The sequence below is a fragment of the Vanellus vanellus genome, assembly GCF_965231255.1.
Source record: "Vanellus vanellus genome assembly, chromosome: 5".
Lineage (NCBI taxonomy): Eukaryota > Metazoa > Chordata > Aves > Charadriiformes > Charadriidae > Vanellus > Vanellus vanellus.
Genome location: NC_138910.1, coordinates 80,091,347 through 80,111,528, shown reverse-complemented (window position 1 = coordinate 80,111,528; position 20,182 = coordinate 80,091,347). Strand labels below are relative to the sequence as shown.

Genomic DNA, 20,182 nt, shown 5'->3' with positions numbered 1-20,182 from the left:
AACACAGTCTATTAGTGGTGTTAGTGATTTAACCTTGACTAATCTCAGATTTAAACAGCTGTGATTAAGTTCGGCAGATAAACACCATACAACAATGGAATTGAGTGACTCTCTAAAGGAAGCTCTGAGGACTCTAATGGCCTCTCAGAGAGCACTAAGTGCCCTTTCTTGCTTTAAGAGATCAGTCAGATTAACCATATACTGGATAATAAAAAAAATTCTTGGGATAGTCTGAATCTGGGGCGTTTTCCCCTGATACTGAAATTCTTTGATGTGGTTTGCTTTTCTCAGTAGAAGAAGGTGGTGTTTTAAAAATGTAGTTGTGGGAATTTAATCCTCTGATTCGAATTATGATGCTGTTTTTAACTAAATTCTTAAAAAGTAGTTTTCGGTGTGTTTGGTGTTTATATGTTTCTGTTTCGGGTGGATGCTCTCCAGGTACTCTTTTAGTCCTACTGCATCTTATCTGCACAATGGGTAACACCACCACCTTTAAACCCGCTGGAACAGCTCCCTCTTACAAATCTTTTTTGGCTGTTCGTAACTCTATCAAATTTTACATATATGGGCAAAATTACTCTATGTTAACTTTATTTTCTGGAAATATTTCTGTTCTACCATTTTATCGAACGAAGCTGGAAAATGTCTTGCTTTCTGTATTTCAAAGTTCTGGTGGTTTATTTTTTTAAGCTTTGGAGTTGGGATTTGAAGTTTGGCAGGGATGTCTCCTTTGTCAGATGTACTTCATGCATGAAAACTGACAAACTTTGGGCCAATAATATGTATTTAAAATAATTTCATACGCATTTAAGAACAGACTATATGAGTTAAGCGCTGAAATCTAAAGATTCCCATCTCTTTAGGAGTACTGTAGTGTTTTGGTGAAGTGATGTTTTCCTTTCTTTCATTTCTGATCTCTTGTGTGTCTTGGCTTGGGCATCTGAACTGAGAGCAGGGCTGGGGACTGAAAGATTATGAGCAATACAGGATTGTGAAACTGTTGTCCAAATGAATATTGTTTATTCTGAGCTCTGCAAGAGGCAGAATTCCTCTTGAAAAACGAAAATGGCCTGGGCTTATTTAATAGTGCAATGTGTTAGACTGTATATAAGCATTTAGAGATTAAATAATTTTTATGTGGACGACCTTATTTCTCAAATGTCATTACATTGATAGGTTTGATTTAGTCATGCCCTATTGAAATGATATATATACAAAATGAAGGTACGTGACTGAGTAGTTTGAAATGCTTTTAGATGTTTGTTTTTTCTCCCACTGCTGAAAGCTTTAGATTTGGTTTCTGATTGTGCAGACTTCCCATCCTCCTCCTCTCCCTGTCAAATCTGTGCCAGCTGGTATATTTGTGGTAATAGTTTAAAAGGACTTGCTTTTCACTAGAAACTTTGGAACTAGCCCTATATTTCTTTCACTTGCCTCAAGTTTATGTCTACAACATAAAGTAACCACAGTATTTTGTAATACCCTGGACTAAGTAGCACACCAGCTGATGGAGGAGGAGTTTAACTGTTCCGTAGCTGGATCACGTTTAAGCTAGAGGTAGCAGTGTTTCTTGGAGTGGAGAAGCGACCCAAGACACGTGTTTCTGGAAACTCTGGCAAGAAGAACTATCAGAGCTGCTGTCGGGGAGAGAGAACAGCAGGTCCCCCTCCAGCATTTCCACCGCTCCTTGGCCAGACTGAACGGGTGAAGGGCAGAACGGCTCCTTCCCGGGGGTGACCCGCTCGGGCTGACTCCCCAGATCCCCCCCGCTGGCTCTCACCCATGCCGCAGGTGCCTGCCCGGGGCTAAAGCGCTCTGAAGGAGGGGTGGGTCATGCTCCTGCAGCTCAGAAGCATGCGGTATCCTTTCCGGCTCGTCTGCAGCACTTCTGAATTGCAAAGCTTGTGCTCCTGTTCCTGTTTGTGAAAGTGGAATAGTAATGATCTGTCTCCCCCTTACCACAAGTCCATCGGTCTCTTCAAGGCAGAAACTTTCCTTCTTTATTTTATGGTTCCTCAAACAATGGGCTCTAATTTTTCTCGTAACTTATAAGTGTTGTCTTAATCAGTGCAGTTTAATAGGGAAAGGAGCAAATTCTCCTCTCAATTACAAACAATACATGATATCTTGCCCATGATTATTTTCAGGAAGTACCAAAAGAATTGGAGTTATTAATTATCACTCATCTTATAAAGGAGCATACGGAAACAAAGTAATTTCCTGGAGGCAGAAGGATTTGCTTTGCTTTGCTTTTTATGCTTCAACCAAAGGAGTTCTGCAGTATCTGACAGTACTTGTCAGGAGTTTTTGGCATAGTTGTCTGTTGGTGTTCCTCCTCATGCTATAGACATATGATTTTTAGGGACGTAAAAACACTTACCAAAAAGAAAAGATGGACAGAAACACTGTACAGAAAGTCTCATCTCTTTAAGGGTAATTTGATACATAATTCTTCATTTGGGTGGTCAACTTACTGTACAGATAACACTCGTGATTTGAACATATGGTGCTGAACTGGAAGTACTAATTTCATTTTGCTGTTTGAGCCCCTGACTCTGCACTGAGACTGATACACACCAATCTCAACGACTGCAGAACTGGGTCTTAATCCATGAACTCCCATTCCGGTCAGAGACAAGTTACAACAATATAGTCACATATTTTAAAACACAGAGTTTTGCATGTAGGTTGTTCTGCACTGTAATGTTCGTCAGCATTTGCCAGCTGACTTACTGCCTTCCTGCTGTCTTCCAGGACACGTGTCTTGAAAATTTTATTGTGTTATATTTGAAAGTAAACTGCTTGGGCAACATAGTGATTTGTTATTGAAACTGATTTCTTATTTGTAATCTCAAAAGGTGTCTGTAGATTATAAGGTAGTTTATCTATTCAGCTTTTTCTTTAGATACGGAAAACGTGTATTTCCAATTCAGGACTTGGATATACCCATCACATGCTTCAACATTTTCCATAGGTTTTTTCCACTCTCTTTTTCTTTACTACTACTTTTATGTGTAGTGTCTGTTAACATTCACATTAACTTATCTTTTTCCTGTGTAAAGGTGTTTGATCTCTTTTTGGTCACAAAAATTCGTTATGATTTTGATTACGTATTTAGGTAGACATTAAAAGCTTCTCTGTCGAGGTGTCACGATAATCTGAAACAAATTATGCGATGCTCACGGTGGTCACTGTCTATCCGAAATGTCTGATTTCGTATTAATGCAGTATATATCTATACAGTGCAGTAATTCTGCATTGTTGTTTGCTCTTGCTAGTGCTGAATGCTCCTCTGGAATTAGATTGATATATTCTTACAGAAATCATTCCTACTTAGTAGTTGGGTAAATCTGCTCTGCTGTAACCTTTTAATTGTAAGTAGTTCATGATCACGTGCAAAGCATGAACTTGCATAAGGCACATTGATTCAGACCAGATTTAACTAAACTTTACTTGATTTAAATGTTACTAGAACTCAGATCAACACAGGTTTCTGGAATAATTTAGGCAAAGATTTATCAAAAGGTGCTAACAGAGCTTGAAGTCAAAAATTTTGTTAATATTCAGTAGATGCCGACTCCTTTAGCAGGCTTTTAATTAAATGGCTTTGTGTACAGATATGAGGAAAAAGCTGTTTGTAATATTGAGCAAGATTGACTGTGTCCCTTTAAAACCAGGTGGTTAGAATTTGTGCCTTTTCACTTGCTCCATCCGAAACTAAAGAGAAGCCGAAATTCTAAGGAGTGAGGCATAGTGAAGTTCTTCCCTGTGCCTGTAGAGGAGGAGGAGATCTGAAGTTTTGTTAACCCTTCAGTTGAGCCATTTTTTCTTGGAATACAAATGCCAGACGATGGTTAATGCATAGTTGAGGCTTTACACTCTCTTACACCGCTCAAGCAATATCAGAGGTGATGGAAGTGTACTTGTCATCTGAGCGGTGCCTCCTTCTTCGGTAGAGCGTGCAGGGATATGACAGGCAGTTGGTCACGGCATTGTGAGTTAAGCGTGAGATACTGTTGAGTGGAAACGCTGAAGACCTTTGACTAATGCGCCGTTTTTCCCCAGTTCCTCAGGCCAGCCATGCAGTTTCAGCAGTGGACCACCTTAAGTTGCGACCTCAGGGCAGAAGATTGATGGATTTTGACTTGTAACTGGTTTTCTTTTAAAAGTTGAAATTATGTATCTCATGTAAATCGAGGATTTCCCCAAAAGTTTTAAAAGTTTATTCCTCTTTTCTTGCAAGATACTACTTTACAAACTGGCACGGGACTAGTGAAAGTGAACCCTCAGTGTGGAGGCATTCGCCACGGAAGGCAAAGAGCTCTTACGAGAAGAAGCTGGCACCAGAAGGAACCCCCATACTTGATGCAAACTCATTAGAATACATCTTTGCACAGGTGAGGAGTTGCTTGCATGTATCTCTGCCATTGTAGTCACACAAAAACTATTTGATTCAGTAGAAGCTGCTTTAAAGACCTATTTTCAAACATGAGGTACATATAACCTCACCTGTTAGTGTTGACAGATGTTTTCTTTATAATTCTGTGTGGTGAAGAGTAGAGAATTTGCTACATAAAGAACAATCTACCCATACACAGAACATGTAAATAAATGGGTCTGTCTCACAGCCCTAAAAGGGCTGTGTTTTTATAGCATACTTTCTCTTAATAGTAAATATTTTTGGATATCATAGACTCATAGAATGGTTTAGGTTGGAAGAGACCTTAAAGATCATCTCGTTCCACCCCCCTGCCCTGGGCAGGGACACCTCCCGCCAGCCCAGGTTGCTCCAAGCCCCGTCCAACCCGGCCTTGAACACCTCCAGGGATGGGGCAGCCACAGCTTCTCTGGGCAACCTGCCCCAGGGGCTCACCGCCCTCACAGGGAAAAATTTCTTCATGATCTCCAGTCTAAATCTCCCCTCTTCCAGTTTGAAGCCATTCCTTGTAAGAAGTCCCTCTCCAGCTTTCCTGTAGCCCCTTCAGATACTGGAAGGCTGCTATAAGGTCTCCCTAGAGCCTTCTCTTCCCAAGGGTGAACAACCCCAACTCTCCCAGCCTCTCCTCACAGCAGAGGGGGTCCAGCCCTCAGATCATCTTCAGGGCCTCCTCTGGACCTGCTCCAACAGGTCCATGTCCTTGTGCTGAGGACTCCAAAGCTGGACGCTATCACCTTTTCTTTTGCGAAACATTTGCACGTAATGACTTTGACATCTGTTGTCCTATAGGTGAACAGTAGCCGTATTAGAACTGACAGTATGGTGTCCTTTTAGTGAATCTTTTTTTACTGTGTGGTATTAAAACATTGACAAAACCACTGTCACACAGCCTGCTTACATGCAGTTTTTCTTTCCTTCTGTTGTGCCTCCCGTTTGTTGGCGGTACATGCAGCACGCTGGACGTGGCAAGTAAGCAGGGTCCCGATTTCAGAAAGCTTGGCGCCCTTGTACAAAAAAGTTCATATACACCCAAATGATTTTGCAAATGAGAAGCTGTCTGGTTTCATCAGAAATGGGAAGATTGAAGTTGTTGATGGCTTGTGAAATGAGAAAATTAAATGCACTGGAGAAAAATGTGTTTACTGTTAATTCTGAGTATAATTACTGCAGAATTTTTAGTCTTTGGAATATGGTTGTGTTGTTCAGAAAAAGAGATAGCATGAGGCTGTTCCAGTGAATCTTTGTTGTTTTTGTTGTGAAATCACAATAAAATAGCAAGTTAGCTACAGCTATGTGTGCATTTTAATCGTACCGCTTGTGTTCTAAAGTAATAAGTAAATATTTTTTTCCTGTGTGATCAAACTTACGCTTTATTTCATACGAACATTCTTGTGTGCATGCATGCATGCAACTGCAAAATCGCTGTTTGAAAACATGCTGCAAAATTAGGTTTTGTCCTTTTTTTTTTTCTTTCCTTTTTCTGTGTGCCAGCAAAAAGAATGAAGACACCTTTTCAGTTGTGGAACAAGTAGGGACCCTAATGGATTTTGTCAGACAATATTGCATTAAGCAGAATTTTACTTTTGGGTAATAACATTTTAAAAAAAAAAAAGTCAAACAGAAAAACACTAATGCTTGTATAAGGCAACAGAAATGCCTTTGCTCTTTGGCAACCAAATATTTTTCAGACTGTCCCAGAGCAAGGCGGCTGCTGTAGAGTTTGCAGTCTTGGCTTTGAGATGTGGCTTAGAGACCAAGTGCATGGGGTTCATAGAGACACTGCCCTATGAAGGGCAGAGATAAAGCAGAGAGACAAAGTATTTATTGTGAACTAAAGAAAAAATCATGATGGTGCTAGAAGGGGACTGAGGTGGTGCTTTCTTTAGTTAATTACAAAACACGTGAATTTTTGGTGAGCTAATGTATAGAAGAAGGGGACAGGGGGTTTGTAAGTGTCTGAGCAGTGCAGGTGTTCTGCCTGGGTGTCTACAAATGTTCTTGGTGAAAGCCACAACGCTGTGAACTGTATGTGGGATGGATGTGCTGTGACATCCACCTGGTGATTCCACCTGTTCCACAAACTGTCATTTTAAATGACGTCCGCCAGACACAAATGTTGGTGTTTCTTCTTAAATAGGCAGGGTTTGGGGGGGTGACTGGTGCTTGCTGTGTTTCTCTTTCACTGGTCTAAGAGAAGACTGCATCCATCGCACAGCTCTTCCCTTCTTCTCCTACACCTTCCTGTCCTGGCTTTCAGTTTCCGGTGACTCTTCTTGCTCGAGGACAGCCTGTGATCTTGCGACATATTGCTTGCTCATAGATAAACTGTGACAAATACCAAATCTGGTAGCTTTCTTTTTTTGCTTCCTGTTAAGGGTCAGTATGACTTAGTGAAAGGCCTGGCACCAATTCGTGATCCGAAAAATGATCAAGAAGTTCATGAAATTGAAAACGAATGTCTAGGGATGGCTGTCCTTGCAATCTCTCACTATGCCATCAAGAAAAGCGTGAAGCTTCCGGAGCTTCCCAAAGATATCAGGTGAGCTGGGATGGCTTGTCACCGTTGGGTCTACTGCATTTCTCTTCCAGGAGGGATTTTAAGCATTTTACCTTCCAGGGTCTGACTGTACAGGAGTTACAAGCTCCAACACTACTGTTGCTAAGTGGGTCTTCCTAATCTTGTCTATAGGCATGTGTATTAGAAAACCTGATTTGTTTTCTCATCTGGAGAGTATTTGAAATCTATGCAGCTAGTGCACCCAGCATACTGATGTGTCGGGTACCAGTTGACTTGCTGTCAATTCAGGGTTAGTAGGTTCAGAAATGGCAGTGATGTTAAGTGGCAACCTAATGAGAAAACTGTTAGAATAAATTGTGTTATTGATTTGAGTGGGCTGCATCCATCTGGCTGAAAAGCTTTCAGATAAGGTCATTATTTGAATTCCTGTTGGCTATTAATGCTGTAAACCACTGCTGCGGTACCTACGCCACAGTGGTTTACTGCATCTTATTCTCTGTAATTTTCAAAGTAAGGCAGTTGCACATTTTAGAAAGTTAAAAGTTTAGGAGACAGCAGTATTAACTCATAGCATTGTTTTTCCTTCTAGTTACAAGCTTTATATTCCTGAAACTTTGAACAAGACTATCAGACAGAGGAATTTCTTAACCAGGATTCGGATAAATAATGTTTTCAAGCATTTCCTTAAAGAGTTTAACAACAAAACCATTTGCGACGGTAGTGTGTCTCCACGTGATCTGAAAGTTAAATACTTATCAACAATGGAGACTTTGACTAAACATTATGGAGCAGAAATTTTTGAGACTTCGTTTTTGCTGATTTCATCTGAGAATGAGATAAATAGATTTAATTGTGGAGACAATGAGAACCTCCAACTATATGAAGTCATCGTAACAGGAAACAATGGAATTCAGTGGCGGCTCAAGCCAACGGTAAGTATCCTTTGATAAATGGGTATTAGAGGGTTGCTTTTGGGGGCATAACAACCGTTAAAAAGTGGTCATGATCTTCAGACGCTTCAGATAAGCTTTTTATTGAAAGGACTTCTTTCATAGGCTTACAGGATTATGCAGGTTGGAAGGGACCTCAGGAAGTGTCTAGTCCAACCCCCTGGTCAGGGCTAGCTTTGAGGTCAGACCAGGTTCCTCAGGGCTTTGTCCATTCTGGTCTTGAGAACTTCCAAGGATGGACACTGCACAACCTCTGTGGGCAACCTGTTCATCAGGAAGATTAAAGACGGTACTATATCTGCCAGACCAGACACAAGTCTTGAAAGATTAATGTCTGTGGAGGCCCTCTTGATATCGAGGTCTGTTAATGCTTTTTCTGTATATGGCACCCCAGGTGCCATGTTTGCTCACGCTCCTAGACTTTTCATGAAGAAATTAAAATACAGTGACATTAAAACGAAGCTTTCTCACATCAGCGATACTTTATATGTTGTTCCTTGTTTCGGTGCTGCTAATTGAGGTTGCCTAACCTCTTCTTTACTTTGTGTACATAAATATGCTCTAGTTTTGAAGAGGTTATGGCAGACTCTACAGTTTTTCTCCACATATAATACTTGAACAAATAGACCTCTGTTTGCTTGCCTCAGTTCCCCACAGTGATGAGAACCCTACTGATAGCTATCTTTTCTAACATAAAGTATTGTGCTTCACTCTATTCAGATGTAACCTAACTATCTCTATCTCTGATGGAGAATGTCTGTTTTAAATGATAGTATTATTGGGGTGGAGAGAAGGAAGAACTGATGTTCGAGCAGAAAAGCTTGCCAGAAGTGCAGCCTGTTTCTTGTAAGGCTCCTGTTTCTGCTGATTTATAGATTATATTTATTTAAATGCCTAAACCAAAGACTTTCATCTCGGTGAGAACCTTTTTGTGACTAGCAGGAAGCTTTGCTCAGCCTGAACATTTATCTTTTTAAAATAAGTAGTTACTAATAATTTTCAATAATTTTTGACCTGTAAGATGCTCAGCTTCATTGTGGTCTGCGTGCAGAATTTCATCTGCTGTCGGTAGTTCAGGCATGCAGTGTGAGAAGAATGTGGCTCTTGCTTTTGGGCTGAGCTCTGAGAGGTTGTTTCAAGTACATAATTTAGAAGTTTCAGTAGAAACCTTTCAGCCCTGTACTGGTACCAAAATTATTCCTAGGTAAGTTGCCTAGCTATTGACTGCTTGCTCTCATTCTCATGAAAACTGTCTCATGGACAGTTGTTGATAGTGTATCTGTATTGCAGGGATACACTTCTGAGCATGTAAATTAATCGATAATTCAGTGGGAAAAGTATTCAAGAATTAAGTAGCTGTGGAAAATTAATTTGTCATGAATTTTTGTTTTAGAATAAAAACACTTTCCTAAAAAAAAAAAATATTTTTTTGTATTGGTGTACTTTCATCCAAAATATGTTTGCAGTCTGTACAGACAGAGAAAGAGAAGAAGAAAAAATCTGATGGCAAAAACAAAAAGGATGAAGAAAAACACAAAATCCGAGACTTGTGGAACAATTTTTCCTATTTTCCTGAAATCACCCACATTGTCATCAAGGAGTCTACAGTTAGCATCAACAAGCAGGATAACAAAAGGATGGTAAGAACCAAACCCTGGATAGGTTTCCCTCCTGTGGGAAGCTATAGTGACATGGGGGTGTTGGGCGACTGGTGACAACCTCCTTGAGGAATGTTTTCTAATGGGACTCTTAAATAATCGTTGAATATGCTGTCCTCAACGCTGTTCAGATGCAAAAGTGCTAGCTAGAAGAACAACAAGTTGGTGAGCACAGTTGTTTCTCTACACTTGTTACTGCATATCACCAGTGCCTGGTGGCCTCCTTGCTACGCTTCTCAGCCCGTGGCATTCCTCTGTACAGCTTGGCTAGCCAGAAGCAGCATCAAGAAAGAGGAACTCAGCAAAGATGGCAGAGAGGAGACAAATGCAGAGAGCACCTGGGAGGGAAGGAGGCGAGGGTCTGTTTATAGATACCCAGTTTTAGTGTCTGAATTGATTCTTCTTGCTGTGGGCTGCCAGCTGTTAGAATTTGGAAAGGAGCTGCCAGAGCGCCCTTGGCTTCAAGTCCAACATGATTGCCCCAGTCCTGAAGTTGTGGTGTTTCACACGGGTTGGCACAAGAGTTTACCTTACAGATCTCGCGTGGGTTTACAGGAGAACATGTCATGCTGTAGAGTGAAAGTTTCTTGCCAGTAATGAGTGGGGAGGATAGAGAACGGTCAGTGTTGGCTCCCTAAATATGTATGGGTTTCTGTCGCAGGTTTCTGGACAATTTTTTAGCCAGTCTACCCAGAAATTTCTAGATATTAAACACTCCTGAAATGTTTTAACAGAACTGTAAGAATTCTTTACTAAAATACCGTTTTGTTGTAGGAATTAAAACTGTCCTCACATGATGAGGCCCTGTCGTTTGCATCATTGATAGACGGATACTTCAGACTTACAGCAGATGCCCACCATTACCTCTGCACAGATGTGGCTCCTCCACTGATTGAGCACAACATAAAAAATGGATGCCATGGACCCATTTGGTTAGTAAAATGTTTGATTTTTATTTTTCCACGCAAATAATTAGTTCTCTAATACTGCTGCATAGTGAATCCATTGAGGAAATCTGACATTTGGAAGGCTGTTAGTTACCAAAAGGTTGTAGAACAACTTAGTTTTGCTAAGGATTATATTGAAAAAATACCTCTGTTTCTCTCCGCATCAACTTACTTGTCTATAAAACCAGTGTTTCCTCACAATAGGAGTGTTTTGAGTCTTACTTCACTAATAGCTATCAAGATCATTGTCAGTTGAACAGATGAGAATATTTTAGGTAAAGAGTTGAACTGTATCTACACTGATGGGAGTCCTTAGATGGATGAACAAAGCCTTTGTTTTTTTTAAATAGCTAAAGCAATTATTTTCCCTTCTGCTCAACTTTTTGGCTTTTCCTTTTATGTTTGAAGGTGCAATATGTAGAAAACAGAGCTTATATGCACACTGTGGTGCCTGCGGAATTTCCCCGTTAAGCACGCTAAGAGCTTAGTAAATCTTTTTTCCCTTTCTCTGTGCAGCTAAATGCAAGCATGTGTAATGCACACAATTAAATCATGTTTTAATAATAATATAAATATTTCTAAGTTGCTGTTACACATTTTCATTCCAAATATAGAGTTACTCTCCTGTGTATTTACTAATAATAGATTTTGGATGCAACTGCTCATTTGTTGTTTTTCCTCATTTGTACATCGACTCTTTCAGCACGGAATACGCCATCAACAAGCTGCGACAGGAAGGGAACGAAGCAGGAATGTATGTGTTAAGATGGAGCTGCACAAACTTTAACCACATTCTCATGACAGTGACTTGTTTTGAAGGTTCAGAGGTATGTCAGGTGTGGCATTCCCAGCAGTAATCTGATAATGAGCTAAAAGACTGGCCGCTCCCTGTAATCCATGTTGATATATTTGTGTTCTTTAAGGCAGTCGCCCTTATCTTAGTTTGATAGCCGATGCAGCAGAGGGTAGCTAATTGTACTCGTAGCTTCGTTTTCCCCAGACCCTTGTGCTATCTCTACAAATACGATTCATTACATCCAGAATATTTCCATTCATAGCAATAAAACTGTGCGTGAACATGGTTGAAATTAAGCTTTTAAAACTCGTATGGTGTGAGAATGACATGCAGAATTTGCCACTGCAACTTACCTAATGTTTCTTGAACGTGGATTTAAGTATATGAATGTATTTCTACTGACACGGTGTAAAAGAACAGTGCATGTGGACAGTTGCCTTTGTGTGTAGCACACCGCAGAAGGGGACATATACACAGTTAGCTGGTGGAATGTATTTTATGAAAGGTGAGTGATAACTAAAATCTCATGAGGTGGAATAGGTGAGAGAACCAGTTAGAAGCAGAAAAGAAGAATGCAGCAACTGCGCAGCAGTTTGAATTTTACTGACCTCAGTCAGAAGTCTGCAGCTGACTTGCTAGTTTTGGGAAGATACTTAAAGTATTCACACAAGAATAATAATAGCATAAAGGCATAGAAACTGTTTTCCTTCTCTTAGAAAAAAATGTTAATAGAACCAATGTTGAGGTCAAGAAGGGCCATTTGAAACAAGAAACAATAAAACAATGGGAAAAACCTCTTGGAAATAGTAGTCACCTCAGCAGTGTATATTTGGTTGCAAAAAAACCCTGTATCATCAACACTGTCTTCTAACAGACAGAGCAACTGAGGCACTGAAACAAAAAAGTAATTTTGTCTTGGAATTCATTCAACCTCGTTGTGAGGCTTAGAGAGGAAGGAGGGAGGTGATGCGAAGCTGCAGTACAGTAGAGGTGAGGAAGCAGGAGTAGAGGGTAGAACTTGAAAGGGCATGGGCTTGAGACAGGCAAGTACAAAAGTTCAGTCCTTCTGCCTCAGTACGTTTGAATGAAACTGGAAGCTTTGAACAACAGCCTGAAATCTTGTTTCACTTGCTGGACAGTCTGGGTTGTGAAAGGGAGTTTTGCTATTTTTAAGTTGAGATTTTGAAACCGTGGTCCAGATTCTGCAGTTCTCAACCAAGTGAAGAGAAAATTCCTTCTGAAGAGTCAGGGTTCCTGCATATTCTCAGGCTCTGCAAAACACAGAAGCCATAATTGGGCTTGTTAGATGATTGCATCTTCATATTGCTCTTCTTCCGCTCTGTTGTTACGAGCCTTCCTGGGACTGAAGGTTATAGGAATATTCAGGCCTTTTCCTACTGCTTTGGAGTTTGATTAGAGGACCCTGCTTAGGAGCAAGTGATTAACTGGTCCTACATGTGACTTAAAAGGCTTTTGGGGAGCTTTTACGACTTTAAAACATTCTTTCACTTTAATGATTATATTTTGCTTCTTTGCTTTTTCCCTTCTCCCCCCTAATAGCAGATGATAAATAATTCCATCCAGTACAAGAACTTCCAGATTGAGGTGAAGAAAGGCGGGTACTTCCTACACGGTTCAAACAAGTCTTTCTCATCCTTAAAAGAGCTGATGGATCACCTGAAAGGACAAATACTTCGGACAGACAACATAAGCTTTACGCTGAAGAGGTGCTGCCAACCAAAACCAAGAGGTAGCCTGTCCTTTAAAAGAGGCAACGAACTTTGTTGTTGAAAGGAAATAAACTGCAGAAATAGGAGGCATTCTTAGCGTCTTTGGTTTGTTCTGTATTCTTGTGTGAAGCCCTTTTGTCACTTAAAAAATTATATGTAAAGTTTTCTCCTTCTCTGTGGAGGAGGAGTCTTACCAAAAAGCAAAAGCAAGCACTGCGAAGAAGGTTTTAGGGGTTTCCTTTCGATGTTACAAGCTCAGCACAGGATGCTCAGGGGCTGGTGCTTCTCATGAGCCTTGTTTGTGAGAACTTTTCGAATGACAGCGAGAAAAGTTCTGGTTTCCCTTTTTGCACCTAAACAGCTGGCCCCGCAGTATTGACGGCAGAGGTGGAACTCCAGATTTGTTTAAAATGAAAATGTCACAGCTGACTCAGAGTCATGGGCTGAAATGCTGCGGCGAAGCGGGGACTATATAAGGTTCTTCCTTTGCTCCACCGAGTCACGTATGCCCGGCAGTGCCGCCATGCATCACGTTGCGTTCCTCGAGCAAGGGGGGGTTGCAGCCTGCAGTGGTTGTGTGGCAGGCTTTGGTTTGAAGCTTGTTTGCTCTCATCATGAGCTGTTGTTTACTCTATTGATCTTTGCGGAGCAGCAGGGAAGGTTTGATCCGCAACTGTTAGCAAGCAGAACAGCCTTGCAGTCAGTAAAGCCATCTGTGAGGTCAGATTTTAGAGGGCTGGGACAATCGTGCATTTGTTAAAACTGTTAATGCTAACACTTACTAAAATTGTGTGCTATAAACTACAAGTGTCTTGCAGCTGAATTTTGTATGAAAGAGGAAACACAGTGGCGTGATTGTGTTGATCAGATAACGGTTTCCTGTTAGAATAAGGGGAATAACTGAGCTACATTAATTACCTGCTTGTTCTGACAGTTTTACAGGAGAGTACTCTGTAGATAGACGCTGTGCTTATCAGAGCTTTGAAGAACATTGGTAATTGTCTGGAGCGTGGACAGATTATACATTTTGGACATTATGATTACATTTTGAGAGCTGTATCTGGAATAAAATAAAATGGGTCAAGGAGTTGACTGCCCACTTCAGCTTCTCATTGGCGTTAGTTACAGTGGGATCCAGGGCATTATCTGTGCCGTTCCCTGTTCTGTCTCTTCCTTGTTGTGTGGTTTTTTGTTGTTTTTTTTTTTTTCTTTCTTCTTTTTAAATCTATTTAATTGGTTATTCACAAAGGAGTTTAGGAGACACAGAAATGAAGCAGTTTTTCCAGTGTATGGTTCATTACTGATTGTTTTCAGAGTGCTAGATCACGGTTTAGCTCCAACGCAGACGTTCTGCTCACAGTAATGAGAAGGCCAGATGCACACAGACATCTAAAACCAGCATAGCGTAATAAATAACGCCTGCTGTCAAACACAGGAAGACAAAATTCACATGCAAGACTTCTTCTGGTCAGGCAGGTTAGATGCAGCAGGGTGGAGGAAGCACGGGGCTTTTGAGTCTTTTCCTTCTGTTCTTTTCCCATTCCCCAATTTAATTCCAGTGCTCTGGAAACAGACTGTTAGCGTTCCCCAGAGTGTGAGACATTTTCAGGGAGGTAAAGAGAGGAAATGAGACTCCAGCTACCCCTTACCCATCTGCACACTGGAAAGGAGACGTACCTGTTGGCAGGAGGGAGCGTGTGTTTTTCAACTTGGTGCACAGCAGAGGTGTTTCCTCTCTGTCTCGGGTATTTTTCTGTGCAGTGAACACTATCAGTTTCTTAATATCAGCCCCAACATGGCTAATGTTAACATTGTTTATATAATACAAAACATGTAGCTCTGCTTCAGTAAATTCTCTGTTGAGTGACAGAATAGAATTTACCTGAGCAGAAGTGAAATCAAAGTTTCTTCTTTTCTCCCTCCTCCTCATTCATTTGGGGATTTACCTTGCAGTGAGCATATACAATAATGTTATTGACCGAGAGGGCTGAATGCCATTATCTTTGCAAAGCTTTAAAGACTATTTTCTCTCCCTGCCTTCCAGAAATCTCCAACTTGCTGGTTGCAACCAAGAAGGCGCAGGAATGGCAGCCCGTTTATCACCTGGGGCAGCTGAGTTTCCATCGAATCCTCAAGGAAGAAATCATGCAGGTAGGCAGCTGCTAAACTGTTTCTCTCTTCTAATGAAAGTGCGACGGCCCACCGTACCCAGTTAAGTAATATAAAATCACCCCATTCTGGCTGGTTATTCCACTCCCGTTTCTCTTCAGCAAAACTTCATTTGAATCTTTATTTGTATTAAAGCCTCTTATTGCAGAATCTAAATGTTTATATGTCCTTGTGTGGAAAGAGAAGCTTCAAAGTAATGCCTTTCACTAGAAATCAAATTGATATTTGAGTAATTCTCTAATGTCTGTGGAAAGAGGTGTGGCTAAGGTCATTTGTAAAAAATCATGAAAGTCTTAAGAGCTGATTTTCCGAGTGGGTTTGTTGCTAAATGTGGCTGTATCTTTTAAAGCCTGACATAGCAGAGAAGCAGGCAACTTGAGGTTTAAGATAATATCCTATAGTAAAAAAAAAAAAAGGGGCAAAGTATTTAAAAGCTCTGAAGAGTCTTAGGATTCAAAATTTTGTGTTTCAAACTGATTTAGCACCCAGATTTTCTGACAGTTGTTTGCAGTTAGTGATGCAGGTGACCTGAATAAACTTCAAAAAACACACAATGGCTTGAACGCACAAATCATATTTAATGTCTTTAAAAGACCTGAGTTCTTAAATCATGCAGTTAGCTTCTTCAGTTAAATAAAATGTTTTGGGTTTGTTTGGTTGTTTTTTTGTTTTTTTTTTTAAATTTCATCACTGACCAGGGAGGACAGATACAGATTATGTTAATTGTTTCTTGATTGGTATATTTACAGTCAGCATGCAGGCTTCCTGCAAAAATATCCCATGGCGGAATACTCTGTTATTTAGGAGGAAATTGCTTTCCCAAACAAAGTGTTCCTTTGAAATATTACTTCCTCTGACTTTTGGAAACACATTAAAGATTGCCTCAATAGCAGCTTATTGTAAATAAGATGCCAGTTGTTATTTATTCATTTGGTGTTTAGTCTAACAATGTTAAATCACACTGAACCTGTTAGGTGTTAACGGAGGTGTAATAGCTCTTTAATATCAAATGAGTTTACAGTCATGAATATGCTCAGAGAGACCACTAAAGGAGAGAATATCAAGCTGTCATTGGTTTTTCACTGTAATAACTTTAAGTCTGTGTGTAGCTAAATCAAGTGGAGGGTTAAGTCTCTAGTAGAGTAGATAACTCTCTACCTGGAGAGGCAGAATAGAGTGCAGATTTGAGTATTTGTCTAAGTTTACACTTGTTTGCTTCATGTCCTGGTTTGAAAAATAAATGGTGTGTTGTGTCTTAGGGCGAACACCTTGGAAGAGGGACGAGAACACAGATTTACTCAGGGATTCTCAACTACAAAGATGATGAGAATGAAGGATATCAAAATGAAAAAGAGATTAAAGTCCTCCTCAAAGTCTTGGACCCCAGCCACAGAGACATTTCTTTGGCAAGTTTTCTTCCTTTTTGTCTGTTGTACTGCAAGTACTGTATTGTACATGGTTAACTATCGAAAGCCTTTAAAAAAAAAAAGGTTGTCCCTATAGTAAGGGAATGGGAAAACGCTGAAGGTATATCTCACTATTTTAGGCAGTCAAATCCGTCATTGACCGGCATTTTTGAGATACTCAGTAGCCCGATTTCATCAGACAGGCAGCAGTGTTGGGTCCATCAGATCTGGCTGGAGCATGCCAGTGCTCAGTTCCAGCCTGCGCGCACACAGACCGTGAGTGCAAAGAAAACGGACCCAGGCCTTGCTGTGGTGTGGCATACACCGTCATACCCACACCCGCCACCGGGCAGCTGTGTCTGTTGAGAGCCGTGGAGATCAGTGATCAGTCCCGCTGCCTACCAGAAATGTCCTCTGCCTTGTGCATTGAGCCGTGAGTCTGTCACCAGTTTGGTCATTGACATGGCCATGGGCAAGCTGCTTGATTGGCCTTTTGCTTAATCATCTAGTAAGAGAGGCGAATGTGTCACAGGGGGGATGCTACGACCTGGTGTATGCGTGTCTGCGAGAGTGCAGGGGAGCGCATGGTTGCTTACAGGACCTAGTGAACAACAACCCATTGCTGACAGCCCTTCACTGCCCTGTTACTACAGTGGGATGGCGCATCTGTACCATTGTTGACCCTTTATGTTACTGGAAAACGTAGTGATCTTTTGCAAATGTTTTTGTTACTTGATGCTCTGTATTTGTTAAACACTTGGATGACTGCCACAATGACTGGCAGTTTAATGACTTTTCTTCTTCACTTTCTAACAGGCGTTCTTTGAAACGGCAAGCATGATGAGGCAGGTGTCTCACAAGCACATTGTCCTCCTCCATGGAGTCTGCGTCCGTGATGTAGAAAGTGAGTTTGGTGAACATCTCTCTAGGCAGCACGCTGAAGTGGCAGGCTTGGGAGGGACAGGGCAGGCATTCAGTTCAGTGCTAGCGCGGGGGGAGACGGGGTTAGCAGCTGCTGCCTCTTGGATTTTGGAGTGCAGACAGAAGTGGAATTGGAACAGCAAGACAGCGGTCCTTTCTACTAACACCTTTTCCCTTCCAGTGCTGTCTTTGAGTAAGTGCCTTACAGGATGATTCCTTGAGGTCGGAGTGCCAGGGTGATTGCGGCAGCGTCAATACAAACCGGCCTTTGGGCAGAGGTTATTTCCCTGGGAATCTTTGAAATGCGTTGTTCCAGGCTTACTGTTCATTTATTACATAAAGCTACTCTTCTCAGCCTTTCAATTTGCACTCTGAGCACTGGACTAAACTCTGAGGAAGGTGATGTTAAGACGTATTATAACCAGCTTGCCTGGGGCGGGGAAGATGGTAGCACACCTATTAGATTACTCCAGGCACTGGTTATTACAGTACTGACTTTATGCGCCTGACTTTGTAGATATCATGGTTGAAGAGTTTGTTGAATTTGGGCCTCTGGATCTGTTCATGCATCGGAAGAGTGAAGTTCTGACAACTCCTTGGAAATTCAAAGTTGCCAAGCAACTTGCAAGTGCACTAAGCTACTTGGTAAGAAGGCATCTTGAGAAAAGCATTGCCTATAGCTGCTGCAGCCTAACGCTACAGAGATTTCCTGTGCATCAGTAACTAATGAATTTCCTTTCTCAGGTAGTGGGTGGTACAGCGGTACTCTTTTTGTATTCATTATGTTGCTTTAAATAAGGAGAAAGACTCTCAGAGAAGGTGATGAGCTCTTAGGCTGCGTGCTTGCGTTTGCCACCACTTCCATTATGTGCCTGGGGAAGCTGCCACAGCTGCCCCTTTCTTGCACATATGCTCTCAGTGAACAAGGAACGTAACGTTGGTCTTTTTTCCAAAATGCATCAGCTCTACAAATACAGATACTTGAAGTATGACTAGTACGTTTCCCTCCTTCTCCTTTCCCTGTTTTTCTGTAGCATAATCTCTTCCAAGCTGTATTTTTGGATTTCAGCTTGGAGTATTTTAGTGATCCCCTATGCTGTAGGTATATTAGAGCACTTATAGAGCATTGCTAGCTCACTACACTCACTGCTCTTTTCCTCCCTTACTGTAGGAGGATAAGGATTTGGTACATGGAAATGTGTGTACTAAAAACATCCTCCTGGCAAGAGAGGGAATTGACACGGAATATGGTCCTTTCATAAAGCTGAGTGACCCCGGAATACCCATAACTGTGCTGTCCAGACAAGGTATGGCACGGGAATCGGATTTCTCTCTTCAGTGTGGTGGGGAAGGGGTAAGGAAGGCATATCATTTATCCCAGCTAGAACTGGCTCTAGAATAGAAGTGATCAGCTTCTATGAGTCTGAAAACTACATGGAAGTAAAGAGAGTGGTACTGACGGTGGGTGCTTTTTGTATTCATTCCTCTTAAAAAGTTGTGTTAGGTCTAGCGACATAATATAGAAGGAGTCTTAGCTTCTGCGTGGCTCAAGGCACAAGCTTGTAAAAGCCTTCTCCTTCTGAGAACAGGGATTTGAGAATCAAGATTTCCCTGAAACTAGACAAATACTGCAGCTTTATTTTATTTTAGTTAAGCAGCTGTTAAACAATAATAATTCAGTTAGAAGGGGGGATTTTTAGTCCTTTGATATTAACTCCAAAATGCTTTGATTCTGTGTTTTATCTAAGAATGCGTTGAGCGAATCCCCTGGATTGCACCCGAATGTGTTGAAGACTCCAAAAATTTAAGCGTTGCAGCAGATAAGTGGAGTTTCGGTACAACGCTGTGGGAAATCTGCTATAATGGAGAAATACCACTGAAAGACAAGACATTGGCAGAGGTAAAACTCCGCTACATAAACTTTACCTTGACATCTCAGATACATCCTCCTCGGCGCTTCAGTTTCCATACCCAATTTGAGCTGCTTTTAACTTACCGACTCAGATGGACCTGATAAAGGGCTGATCCATCTAAATTGCTACAGGTTGCAGCAGGAATTCTTGTCCTTACTACAAAAACTGCTGTTTATTATTATTATATTACTGCTTCAACTTGACTTTCTGGTTTTCAAAACTCAGCATAGTAACAATTAAACAGAACTTCTGCTGCTCTCAAGGCTGTGCTTTTCTAACCCCTTTGCCCAGTTACAAACTGACCGAGGTTCTGCTTAAAAGCAGCAAGGCTCTTCTGTTCTTGCTTGTTTCTTTGGGGCATTGGTTCAGAACTAGTCTCTTGTGGGACACCGTTATTGCTCGCTCTGAAATCTAAAAACAAATTAAATAAATCTTGTTCTGCCTCGCTGCCGGCAGTTTCTGTTCATCACTGCCAGAGTCCCTCAGCATATGTTCCAAACGTGCTTTTTTCTCTCTTGAAGTTTTGCTGTGTTGGGAAGGCGATGGAGCGAGGCAGCTGCTGCTGGGCTGAAGGAAATGACTGAGTACTTGAGTCACTGCCCGAGTTGTTCTAACAGGAGGTAGCCGAAAGGAACTTGCTGCCCTGGCTACAGTGCGCTTCCTGCATGTGGCAGACAGCCGGGGTAGTTCTGCAGAGCTTAGAAAATGCACAAGCCCACCCCCATCCCATCTGCCC

General features: G+C 41.3%; 1 protein-coding gene across 3 annotated transcripts in view; it reads left to right on the top strand.

Moving 5' to 3' along the window:
- JAK1 (Janus kinase 1) overlaps window positions 1-20,182 on the top strand; it is a 63,938-nt gene that overhangs the window by 36,743 nt on the left and 7,013 nt on the right. For 2 of the 3 annotated variants that reach the window (XM_082484302.1, XM_082484303.1), the window contains 13 exons: window positions 4,244-4,397; window positions 6,814-6,977; window positions 7,546-7,888; window positions 9,373-9,546; window positions 10,339-10,496; window positions 11,215-11,338; window positions 12,868-13,057; window positions 15,082-15,188; window positions 16,466-16,612; window positions 17,429-17,516; window positions 18,051-18,178; window positions 18,705-18,840; window positions 19,282-19,433. In XM_082484302.1, coding sequence (XP_082340428.1) covers window positions 4,244-4,397; window positions 6,814-6,977; window positions 7,546-7,888; window positions 9,373-9,546; window positions 10,339-10,496; window positions 11,215-11,338; window positions 12,868-13,057; window positions 15,082-15,188; window positions 16,466-16,612; window positions 17,429-17,516; window positions 18,051-18,178; window positions 18,705-18,840; window positions 19,282-19,433 — 2,065 coding nt within the window. The remainder of the gene's footprint in view (window positions 1-4,243; window positions 4,398-6,813; window positions 6,978-7,545; window positions 7,889-9,372; window positions 9,547-10,338; window positions 10,497-11,214; window positions 11,339-12,867; window positions 13,058-15,081; window positions 15,189-16,465; window positions 16,613-17,428; window positions 17,517-18,050; window positions 18,179-18,704; window positions 18,841-19,281; window positions 19,434-20,182) is intronic. The other variant, XM_082484304.1, reaches the window with a different exon arrangement.